This window comes from Nematolebias whitei, chromosome 1 (genome assembly GCF_014905685.2).
Source record: "Nematolebias whitei isolate Nwh7 chromosome 1, NemWhi1, whole genome shotgun sequence".
Classification (NCBI taxonomy): domain Eukaryota; kingdom Metazoa; phylum Chordata; class Actinopteri; order Cyprinodontiformes; family Rivulidae; genus Nematolebias; species Nematolebias whitei.
In genome coordinates, this window is record NC_056498.1 from 63,787,371 (window position 1) to 63,800,349 (window position 12,979).

Genomic DNA, 12,979 nt, shown 5'->3' on the forward strand with positions numbered 1-12,979 from the left:
AGTCTTCTCCTTGTTCCAGATGAAAGTTTAGAGGGACGGCCGGGTCTTGGTAGATTTGCAGTGGTCTGATACTCCTTCCATTTCAATATGATTGCTTGCACAGTGCTCCTTGGGATGTTTAAAGCTTGGGAAATCTTTTTGTATCCAAATCCAGCTTTAAACTTCTCCACAACAGTATCTCGGACTTGCCTGGTGTGTTCCTTGGTCTTCATGATGTTCTCTGCGCTTTGAACAGAACCCTGAGACTATCACAGAGCAGGTGCATTTATACGGAGACTTGATTACACACAGGTGGATTCTATTTATCATCATCAGTCATTTGGGACAACAATGGATCATTCATAGATCCTCACTGAACTTCTGGAGTGAGTTTGCTGCACTGAAAGTAAAGGGGCCGAATAATATTGCACGCCCCACTTTTCAGTTTTTTATTTGTTAAAAAAGTTTGACACATCCAATAAATTTCATTCCACTTCACGATTTGTTCCACTTGTTGTTGATTCTTCACAAAAAATTAAAATTTTATATCTTTATGTTTGAAGCCTGAAATGTGGCAAAATGTTGAAAAGTTCAAGGGGGCTGAATACTTTTGCAAGGCACTGTATTTTTAAATATGTTTCTCATTTTTAACTAAGATAAGATAGAACTTTATAGATCCACAGGGATCAACTAAGCAGCATAATGACATTCATTAATGTGTCTACTTATGTTTTTAATCTTCTTAACCTAAAAATATAGAGTTTGCATTTATCTCAAATCCTTGGATACAGCTGGGTGGTAACATGTCTTGTGGTCTCCTATGTATGATTTAACTCCTTTTTGTCTTTCAGTCTCCTGGACAACACACCTGAGCTGAAGAAGTGGACAGAGCGTATGTTGGAGGACCCAGCTGTTAAATCCACTTTCCACAGCGTGGATGCCCACAAGGCCTTCTTAAAGGGTTTTACTGCTGGAACCCCCAACTATGACTATGGCCTTTAAAAAACAACTCATGTTCATTTATATCTATGTCACAGATCAGGATTGTCTGTTTCTGTGTTGAACATTATCTTATGTAAGAGGTTATTTGGTATAAAAGGGGAAAAATATCAAAAATCAAAGTCAATGGGGTTTTGTAATCCATGTCTAAATTTGTCTCTTTCTTGAACTATATAAATAAATTACATGAAACTGCTCGGATTTAAACCTGAGTTTAATTTTCTAATAATAAAAGCCTGATACTTAAAATAATAAAGAGCAAAATAGAATTTATTTCGAATGCAAAAACGTTTAACATACATCAACTGTTTAAACTTGTTTTTTTCTTCACTCTTCACTTTTTGCTTGTGCCTTCGCTTAAATTTGTCCAGGTAAAATGTTCAAAGTACATAAATAACGACAGACATCCAACACTTACGTACTGTATTTTAAATATGTAATTCAGTCTTATTTATCAAGTAAACTCTTTCTTAAAGGATTTTTTAAGTAATTTTTGTTTTGTTTGTTTATTTGTTTGATAAGTGTGCATAGAGATTTTTATTTAGCATAATTTTGTCCATACTTTTTTTTTTTTTTCCTGTATAAACAGCCTGTACTTTTGGATGTTTCCATAATTTTGCTACACATTTATGGTACAACAGTGATCAAAACAATAGAAATCTGTTGCATGGGATAAAAACAGTAATTGCAGGATTCAATGCCAATTTCCCAACTGATCATATTATAGTTGGAGGAGATTTTAACTCTGCTCCCGATGAGTGGATGAATCGCTAACCATACCCACTGCTGAAGGAAACAAGAAACTTTATTCTTGAGGATTTTGTTAACTGGATGAAATTGATGTTTGAAGAACTTTACAGTTTAGTGGAGTCAAACAGTTCACCTGGCACAAACCTAATGGTCAGGTCACGTATTGATTAATGGCTGGTATCTGATGCAATCATAGATCATGTAAAAGAGACAACAATAGCGAACTGTCCTCTAAGCGATCGCTGAATTATCAATTTGAAACTGAAATGGAATTACTGGGCATAAAAGTTATTGGAAATTTAATTAACTTCTAAAAATTTAGTTTTGTGACTATTAAAGAACTAATCCTAGATATAAACCATGATAATACTATTGAAATCCTACTTGAATAGTAATACTTGAACTTTAGCATTAGAAAACATTAAATTAAATATGGACAAGGTTTAAAAATGAGAGCAGAAAGAGCTTGTCATTTTTACAGTAAATTAAATTGGAGTGAAGAAGAAAAAAATTCAAATGAATTGCAGTCCAAATTAGATGAGATGTACATAAACAAGGCCCATTAAAACCTATTACACTTTTAAATAAGGACTACAAGATCCTTAACAGTTTTGGCAACAAGATTAAAACTTTTTGTCTACTGTACTAATTAGTACTACACAATCTGGTTTTCTAAAAGGAAGATTCACCCATAACATTTGCCTGGTTCAGGGCCTTATCGAGTATTTATTTAAGTATCGTCAAAGGATGATGGATTTATCTCGTTGCTAGATCTCCATAAAGCCTTTGATTATATAAAACATGTATTTATTGTTTGCACATTGAGACATTTTGGATTTGGAAATAAGTTTTCTTGCTGTGGTGTAGTCTACATTTTTGTAGTGGGTATACTGTGCTTAGAAACCAAAGTACACTGGTTAGTACACTGTAATTGTTAATTTATATTTTTAATCCTATTGAACATGATACTATTTACGGTCACGGTGGAGAGTCTGGAAGCAAATGTTTACTTCCTTGCGGGGTGGGGGCAAAAATAACTGAAGCACTGTTTTAATTTAACAGACACTTCTTACATTTGAATATGTCAACAAAATGTGTGGCACATTCTTTATGAGTCCATCTTGGGCAGTAGTCACACTGTATCTGTGAGGAGGAAAGAAACAAAAAAAAGTAAAGAGTTAATAAGTATAATGCATTGTAAGTATAAAATTCTACATTCTGTATATTTACCATATCAATGACGCTGTCATTAGCGTCATAGTGCAGCATGTTATGTCTGGAAAATAAATAGATAATTTAGTGTCTATTATACCTTATTATTTATGTTTTCCATATTTTGGAAAGTGAAACGGACATTTTATGGAGATTCATTACATAGAGTCTAATATTTCAAGCTTTTATTTTTTGCATTTTTTGTCCGTATATTTTTCTGTAATTGTTAATATTTAGACTGGGAGAAGACCCCAGGGAAGACCTAGGACACGCTGAAGCGACTATTTGGCCTGGGAACACCTTGGAGTCCTCCCAAAAGAGCTGGAAGAGATGTCTGGACATCTCTGCTCAAGCTGCTGCCCACAAGAACTGGCTTCAGAACAAGAGGAAGATAATGGATGGATGGATGGTGTTAATATGTCTGAAGGGAATATTGTGTTTTCAAGTTGTGTGTTTTTAATGTAGTGGTTCCGAGTGGAGCTCATTAATATTATGTGTTTTACAAGGCTCACCAGTTCAGAGGTCTTACAAAAAATACTTACGACATCAGAAACAGGCTTCCAGATTTAGAAAACAATTTATTAATTTCCATTTTTATTTATAAATATTTTTAAAACACTTTTTAAATACTTTTCTTAAAAGTCTGAAAAAAGAAAGGGACAAAAACAAACAAAACCCTGGACCTGAGCTTACCTGGAAGAAGACCACCAAACCAGCACAGCCCCAGACCCCAGCAACTGGAAAAGAAAATAACAAAATTAATAAAGATCAAACACCAAAACTAAGTATAATCAAAAAGAAAACAAACAATAGAAATATAATAACTCAGTGAAATACATGAACCAACTACCAACAATAAATTCATGTCAGCCAAACTAAATATCTACATTATAGACTGTAATTCACAAAGTAAATGGGCTGTAAACAAACAAAATGAAGAAACTATTTTAAGAAATTATTTGAAACTTAAACCAAATACTCAGTTTAAAAGTTACGGTCCAGACCCAGGTGTGTGGCTAATTAACCACGCCACTGACATGAGTTCTCAGGGACCACGCCCCAAACATCGGTGTGTGGAGGATTCCAGTGACGCAGTCACAGGCGTCTGGAGACGAGTGCAGTGATCTGGAGAAACCAGACAGTTGTAGTCCTCTGTAGAGACAAAACAGACGTGAGAGTCAGTCAACTGATCACTATCAAAAGGTATTAAACTTGAAGCTGACAATGTGAGTCGGGACTCAGCTACTCACCTGCTGACACACACATGCAGACTCACACACACACACACACACTGGAAGGAAGAGGAGGAAAGCATCAATCTTGGCGTTCACCTGCAATCAAACCAGAAAGATCAACTGTAGTGCACCAAGAGAGGACACCTACCCCACCCCACGAAGGCCAGAACAGCACGCATAACACGATCTGCCGCTCAGCCAAAATCAAATCCCACAAAGGCTGTGAGACACGTAGTGGGAACGTGAAGAAGAAACCAAGTGCCAGAACAAGCACTGCTGCCTCTTTAACACTCTGTACACCTCATTTAACCAGAAGTGACATGTCTCTAGCCAGGTATATTTCTATACTGCTACATGAATAAAACTAATAAAAACAACTATTAATTAATTTCTCTCTAGCTTCATACAGTGCTCTTTGGTGTGTTGTGTATGTAGTACACAAATAGTACACAATATTTATCTGCTTACTGGACCTACCATTCTATGTGCGTCTGTCTCTCCTTCCTGTCCTCTCAAACCAGCCGGTCAAAGCAGATGGCCGCTTGTCCTGAGCCTGGTTCTGCTGGAGGTTTCTTCCTTTTAAAAGGGAGTTTTTCCTTTCCACTGTTGCCACTGTGCTTGCTCAGGATGGGAGACTGCAGCGAAGCCAAGATTCAAATTGTCTGCTGGATTCCTTAGATAGAGAACTTTACTAATTGGCTTTTATGTATGTGAATGTTCCTGTAAAGTGCCCTGAGACAACTTTGCTGTGATTTGGCGCTATATAAATAAACTGAATTGAATAGATTCAAATGATCAAAGATTCAGCTCTGCCACAAATACCTTAATTTCTTTAAAATGCAGGTATAGGTCCAGGTTTATCTGAAAGACAAAAAAAAAAACACATGTTATGGATAGAAAAAATAATTACAAATACAAAACAGGTTGAGCAGAGTAAGTAAAGACAGTAGCAGAGTGAAAAGTGTGGTCAGTTTGTCCTCCAGCAGTCTAAGCCTATAGCAGCATAACTAAGGGAGAGCTCAGGAAAACCCAAGCCGACCCTAATTATAGGATTTAGCAAAAAGGAAAGTCTTAAGCTAAGTTTTAAAACTGGACAATGTGTCAGCCTCACGGACAGAGATTGGAAGTTGGTTCCACAAGAGAGGAGCCTGATAACTAAAAGATCTGCCTCCCATTCTGTTTTTGTAAATTCTAGGAACCACAAGTAAACCTGCAGTCTGAGAGCGAAGTGCTCTGTTAGGAAAATATGGAACAATAAGATCTGTAATATAAGATGGAGCTAGGTTGTTGAGAGCTTTGTAGGTTAGAAGTAAGATTTTGAATTCTATTCTGGATTTGACAGGGAGCCAATAGAGAGAAACTAAAACTGGAGAAATATGATCTCTCCTACTAACTCCAGTTAAGACTCTGGCAGCAGCATTTTGGATCAACTGAAGACGTTTTAAGGAAGTATTTGGACACCCAGATAATAAACCATTGCAATAGTCCAGTCTGTAGACGTGACAAATGCATGGACCAGTTTTTCTGCATCATTTTTAGATTAGATGTTTCTAATTTTAGTGAGGTGGAAGAAGGCAGTTCTAGTAACGTTTTTAATGTGGGGAATAAAATACATGTCCTGATCAAAAATAACATCAAGATTTTTAACATTAGAGCAGGATGACAGATTAATGCCATCTAAGGAGGGAGAAAGACTGAAAAATTAATTCCTAAGGTGCTCAGGTCCAAAAACCAAAACCTCAGTCTTGTTTGTGTTCAACAGGAGAAAATTAAGGGTCATCCAGGTTTTTATGTCTTTAAGACATGTTTGTAGTCTAAGTAGCTGATTGGATTCATTGTGTTTAACGGACAAATATAATTGTGTGTCATCAGCATAACAATGAAAATTTATCCTATGCTGTTTAATGATTTTACCTAATGGAAGCATATATAAAGTAAAACGTATTGGCCCAAGCACTGAGCCCTGAGGAACTCCATGACTAACTTTGGTGTATGAAGAAAATTGATTATTTACATTTACAAACTGGAATCTATCAGATAGATATGATTTAAACCATTTTAGAGCTGTTCCTGTAATTCCAACATCATATTCAAGCCTCTGTAGTAAAATATTGTGATCAACTGTATCAAATGCAGCACTGAGGTCTAACAGGACCAGTATAGACACAAGTCCATTGTTTGAGGCCATGAGAATATCATTAGTTACTTTACTAGTGCTGTTTCTGTGCTATGATGAGCTCTAAACCCTGACTGAAACTCTTCAAACAGATTATTTCTTTGTAGATGTTCACGCAACTGACCTGCAACTATTTTCTCTAGAATTTTTGAGATGAAAGGTATATTAGATATAGGTCTATAGTTGGCCAGAATTTCTGAATCAAGGTCAGACTTCTTAAGTAAAGGTTTAATTACAGCAACCTTAAAACGCTGTGGTACATAAGACAAATTAAGTAGATCCAAAATGTGGACATTAATTAGGGGAAATACCTCTTTAAACAGTCTGGTTGGAATGGGATCTAGCAGGCATGTGGATGGTTTGGATGAGGTTATTATATTATGTTTATGTTATATTATGTTATTTTATTATGTTATTATATAGAATCTAGCACTTTGTCCATTAGGAAGAATGAGACACTTCTCATCTTCTAAACATCTGATGTCACAGTTTGTCACAAGTGACATGGAGCTCTTCTGAGGGGACAATTAATCTCTAGGAGCTGCACTGAGTCCAAAATCCATCTGGGCTTAAAATGAAATTAAAGTAATTAATAAAAAATAAAATAATTATCAACATTTTCCTATTAGACCTGCCTTGCCCTGCAATGTATGAACAACTCTGCTTTAATATAAATAAGATTGTGTCCCACCTCTTAATAAAACGTGATCGACCTTATTACTGTGTAAGTACTGACACACCTCAGAGCTTTCAGCTTGTTCATCGCGTCAGAAGAAACGCTAAAGTAGTTAAATATGCTAGTAGATGTAATCTGCAGCCCTCGTGTGCAGCAGGCAGAATGATTATATTGTCCTGTTTAAATTAATATCACAAAACTCGGACAAACTTTGCACATTCGCACATTAACGCAATTTTCGCTCCGCCTGAAGTCACGCACATACAGTCGGCCAAGCAGCAGTGGATCTGTTCGCCACGCGGGAGAACACCCAGTGTCAACTATGGTTCTCACTGAGCCCACGGGACGACCCACCGTTAGGAGTGGACGCTTTTGCCCACAGCCCGTGGCCAAAAATGCTCCTTTATGCATTTCCTCCAGTCCCTCTAATTTCACGGTTTCTGAACCAAGTCCGGGAGGAAGAACTGTCAGCCATTCTTGTAGCCCCCGAGCGTGTGAGCGCCCCGTGGTTCCCAAACCTGCGACGTTTATTATCAGGTCGACCGTGGAAACTGCTGTGGAGGGACGATGCTCTCCTCCAGGCAGGGGGAGCGATCAGGAGTCACCTAGAAATAGGCCAGCACCTTTGGGTCTGGCCGCTGAGCAGATCTGCTTGATGGGTCTCTCTCAGGAAGTGGTGCGCACAATCCAAGACTCATGAGCCGCTTCCACCACAGTGCTGTACACATCAAAGTGGACAGCTTTTCAGCGCTGGTGCATGGAAAAAGGTGTAGAGGCCATCTCATGTCCACAAGGTGGCGTGCTGTCCTTTCTGTAGCAGCTGATGGACAGAAATTTAGCTTTCAGCACAATTAAAACTTATGCTGCAGCTTTTTCTTCCTGTCACGAAGGCTTCGATGACAGAACAATTTTTAATCACCCGCTGATGAAGCGTTTCCGAAAAGGTGTACGGAGACACAGACCGGTGTCACGCCCACTAGCTCCAGAGTGGGACCTAACGATGGTTCTGCGAGCTTTGATCAAAGCTCCTTTTGAGCCTTTAGATCAGGTGCCACTTATATTCCTGTCACTCAAAACAGCCCAGCTGTTGGCTTTGACATCAGCAAAGAGAGTGAGCGATTTAGCTGCGCTCTTTGCTGCCCCATCATGCCTCAGGATTCAAGCTGATGGCAGCTCAGCTGCGCTGAGACCTAACCCAGCCTTCGTACCCAAAAACATCACAAGTTCATTTAAATCGAGTATGATAACATTGGAGGGGTTTTATCTCCCCCCTCACAAATCAGAGGAAGAAGCATCTTTTCATCTCCTCTGTCCTGTGCATGCGCTGGCATGTTAGATAGCACGCACGGCTCCTCTGCGGCAGACTCAGTCTGTTTGTGCATTACAGGGACGTCTCTGCAGGTTGCCCGTTATCCGCTCAGCGCCTTTCACACTGGCTGTGTGAGGCCATTTCTGAAGCTTACAGGGCATCAGGATTGGAGCCTCCAGAGAACCTCAGAGCTCACTCCACCAGAGGAATTGCATCTTCTACAGCTTTGCATGGAGGGATGACAGTGGAGGACATTTGTACGGCGGCCGCTTGGACATCGCCTTGTTCATTTATTCGCTTCTATCTGCGTGATGTTTCGGCTTTCTCCATAACCGATTCTGTTCTTAGTGTTCTAACAGAATTAATCTTACTGTTTTCATGGAATTTCGTTTTAAACTCACATCGGTCTGCATGCAGTTACAGTGTGAGATATTTATTATCAGTCACAAGTTTGTGACTGCTGTTTTTATTGTTTCTAATCAGTTCATGACTACTGTTACCAATCAGTTCATTTGATTACTAATCAGTTCATTTGTTATTAATCAGTTCATATTGAAGAGCTGTTGACCAGCTCTGCTCACTGTTACACGGTTACAATTTGTAACCTCTGTTCTTTTTCATTCTCGGCAGCAGGACTGCTTTCAGCCTTCCCTTTTTTTCCCGTCAGAAACCCTTTTCTCTCCGGGGCACTCCTGTGCATGATACGCGTAACACAGAAGGCTGAGTGATGAAATATTTTTTGGTGCAAGCGGGCGCTTCATATTGTGTCTGAATGGACCCAGTGAGGCATAGACTACATCCTGCTTCACCTTTAACCCACTAGCAATAGCCTTAAAGGTAAGGCCGGATTAACCATACGGGCAACTGGGCAACTGCCCAGGGGCCCACAATCTCTAAGGGCCCCAGAGCAGTGAGGGCAGAAGCAAAGTACCTGGTCATCACCTGGAGCCCTGTGCTGCAGAGAGACAGCTGCGCTGCCGCTGCATTTGGGCCGCCGTGACATATGAAGAACATTGTTTTAATTAAAACAACAAGTTTTATCTGTTGTGAGATGATTCTAGCAGTTTTTTAATCTACTTAATGAAGAATATTATGACTTTAAATGGATCATAAAACAGGAAGGAGGGCTTATTATCCCTCCTCTTACTACAGTGAATGTGGTACTATAAGTATATTTATGGCATCAGAGAAAGCTGAGCTTAAGTTATCCACATAAAGTAAAATGGCATCAGCATGAAAAGAACGAATGTTAAGTTTGAGATTAATCCAGTTTCTGATGTCTGACCAAACACTTTGTATTGACATGAAAAAAAAACTGCTCGAGGGATTCATCTTCTGATTTACAAAGGGCACAAATCAACCTCAAATTTAAATCTTATTTCAAGAAACATGGCTACAGGATATATCATATTTATTATTTAAAATGATTCTCCTTCACTTTAGGAGATTTAGGCCATTTTACAAATTTAGAATGAGCAGAAGTCATTCTGGTTTTATGATTTATAATGGGAGGTTTCTTGAAGGAATATTTGTCACATACATTCATTGATAATCTTATTGCATTTGAAGTCAACTAAGTTACAGTCATTTCAATTTAATATGAGCATCAAATCGTCACCTTTGAATATATAATATTTTTAATTCATTGAATCAGCTGTTGGTCAGACTACTTCTTGTTGTGTCATTAGCTCTAAAATAGTTATTGAATCAAGTTTACTTAGGTAAAACTAGATGTTAAACAACCATTAAAATACACCAGAATGCAGGAAATAGCATCTACTTTTTTCAAAATTTTTCTGGGGGAGGACCCCCAGACCCCCCCCCCCCCCCCCCATTACAAATGCTTCTGACAACAGTGGCCAACACGTTGCTAAACAAGTACACATGATGTCATATGGTGTTCAAAGTGTGTTCAACTTAACTCAGTCTTTATGATTTGCGTTAACAAGAGGACATAGTATTTATAGTTCTATGATCATTTGGATTTTTAAACATCAAAATACACTTGTTAGAATTTTAAGTATATTTACTGTACATTATGGTAATTTATTTTGGATTTTGACAGATTATGGTGATTTTGGGGTCGTGATGATGGGGCCCTTGACGATTATTGCCCAGGGTACAGTGAAGTGTTAATCTGGCCCTGCTTAAAGGGCGAAGCCTATACGAAATAGAACGTTGGTTACGTACTTGTAGTGAACTAAGCCTCAGGTCAAATCTGGCCTTCCTGGGACAAGAACTGTATTTCATTGATTTGAGTCCAGAAACACAAGATTAAGTTCATCCAGAGACTTTCTAAGTGTCCTGCACTGATCAATTGAAAGAACACTCTCTTTTTATTATCATTACTATTTTACAAATGTTTGATAATCAAAGTGTGTTTAGTTCAAACCATTTTTAAAATGTTGAAGTGAACTACTCAATTTAATTCAACTGTGAAACAGTATTAGTGATTTTTTAATCCTCATTCAAAGTGGAAATCAAATTGGAATGTGTTACGGAGTAATTCATGCATTTTCTGATCTTCTGTCTGAAATGAGCAAGTTGTGATGTCGGTCAAAGGTCGAAAACAAGTTGTTGGAACGAACTGTCATGTTTTTAAGTCCTCTCAGACGTAAACAGAGAAGCTGGCACCTGTTTTCCCCCAACTCGTCCAAACATTTCTCTCGTCTGTCTCTAAAACATCTTCAGTCTGTACCAAAACATTCTTTCTGTTTTTCTGACTTCTAGTAACCTCTTACGTCACAAAAACACACCCCTGATTAGCTATTTCGACCAATCAGGGACTTCCCAAATGAACCGGAAATAGAACTCTTTAAATGTCGGCACTTCCTATTTCAAACCAGAGTCGGGTTGCAGTTCGTTCAGTCGAGAGCAGTCGAGCCCGGTCGAGTTCGGTTCGGAGAGCAAACCGAACACAAGAAGTGCTGGGGAGAACAGGAGTTCAGACATGATCCGGAGTTCGTCCGAGTCTCGTGGGAATTATGCAATCTTCCACATCTGAGTGGAACTTCTGAAGGACTCCACTCATGTGAGTCCACTCGTGAGGTGAACTTGTGTCAACAAGTACCGTCACTACTTCGGACGATTCACAGCTGTTCCTACGGAGACGCTGAAAGGGTGCGTTAAATGGAACTCCGTACCAGTGGAGACATCTCCTCAAGGTAAAGAGTCGATTTACATAACCTAAGTGTACCGAGGAGGAAGCTGGGATCTTAACGGAGAGTGCCGTTCTGTTCAACACTTTCCCTCACACACCCTCTCCCTCCCTCTAGACTTCATTTTCCCATCTTTAAAACTCCTATCCTGCGGGCTGATTGGTGTCACCTGGTGATGAGCGGCTGAGATCACGTAGGAGCTGTGCAGCGTAAGTAAATGACAAAATTCAGGTAAACCAAACAAATTAAATTAAAATAAATTAAACTCAGGTAAAACAATCGAATATATTAATATTTTTCATAAATTTTTTGTTATTACTAACCTGTGCTTTTTTGTTTCAATAAAACAAACTGGACGAGGAGACGTTGGACAGTCTTGAGAGCTACCTGGACGCGTGCTTTGATAATATAGTGATGGGTAAACCTCAGAACACCGCGCCCACCGCTACTCCAACATCCAAGCGCACGCGTTCAGAGAGCTCAAGCGGCGCGTCCACGTCTCCTGAGAAAAGCTTCACCGATGTTCTGGAGTCCATCGACAAAAAGTTATCAAGTTTAGATGCCCGACTGGCTCTCGTTGAAGCTCTCCACAAAGAATTTCAAGCGTTGAGGGAATCTCTGGAGTTCAGCCAAGCTCAGGTGGCGTCGCTAGCTGCAGAAAACCAATCTCTGAGGGGAGACGTTAAAGATCTCACAGAGAGGATGACGCAGATATCCGGAGAAAACAGAAAAATGAAAGAGTCCATCCTGGACCTTCAAGCTCGGAGTATGCGGGATAATCTTGTCTTCTCTGGGATCCCTGAACGAGGTGAGGAGGACGCAGAAGCGACGATCCGTGAGTTTATCCAACGTGAGCTGAAACTCCCAAGTGAAACCGTAAAAAAGTTCACTTTCCATCGTGTTCACCGGCTCGGAGGTAAGAGGCCCGATAACAAACGACCTCGCCCAATTATAGCTAAATTTGAGCATTATAAACAGAAAGAGCAGGTGAGAAGTCAGGGCAGAGAGCTGCGTGGGAAAGATTTCAGCGTTAATGATCAGTTTCCTAAAGAAATACTCGATCGGAGGCAAATTTTATTTCCAATCAGGAAAAAATTCATGTCTGAGGGCGCCAGGGCTACAGTGGCAGTAGATAAACTTTATGTTAACGGTCAGCTGTTCAAGGAACGAGACATCACTCCATGGCTTTATTAAAAGGAACAACAGCTTGGTTTAAAGCAGGGCTGTTCAACATATGACCCGTGGGCCAGGTCAGGTCCACGGATGGGCCAGGTTCGCTTCAACAATGAGTTCTTTCTTTTTTTTTTTCTCTTCTCTCTCTCTTTTTTTCTTTATGTATATATATATATGTATATGTATGTATGTATGTGTGGGGATATGTATGTGTATGTGTGTGTATGTATGTGTATGTGTGTGTATGTATGTATGTATATTTGTGTATGTGTGTGTATGTATGTATGTATATATGTGTGTGTATGTAGGTAT

At 39.3% G+C, this 12,979-nt stretch overlaps 1 protein-coding gene across 1 annotated transcript; it reads left to right on the forward strand.

Annotated features, from left to right (window-relative positions):
- Window positions 1–830: 830 nt before the first annotated feature.
- LOC119419164 (glutathione S-transferase omega-1) lies at window positions 831–1,212 on the forward strand (the record flags this gene model as incomplete). The annotated part of the gene is given in 1 exon segment (XM_037686477.1): window positions 831–1,212. A coding segment is annotated over 1 exon segment (151 nt), but the record flags the coding sequence as incomplete, so codon positions are not given.
- Between the last annotated feature and the right edge of the window lie 11,767 nt (window positions 1,213–12,979).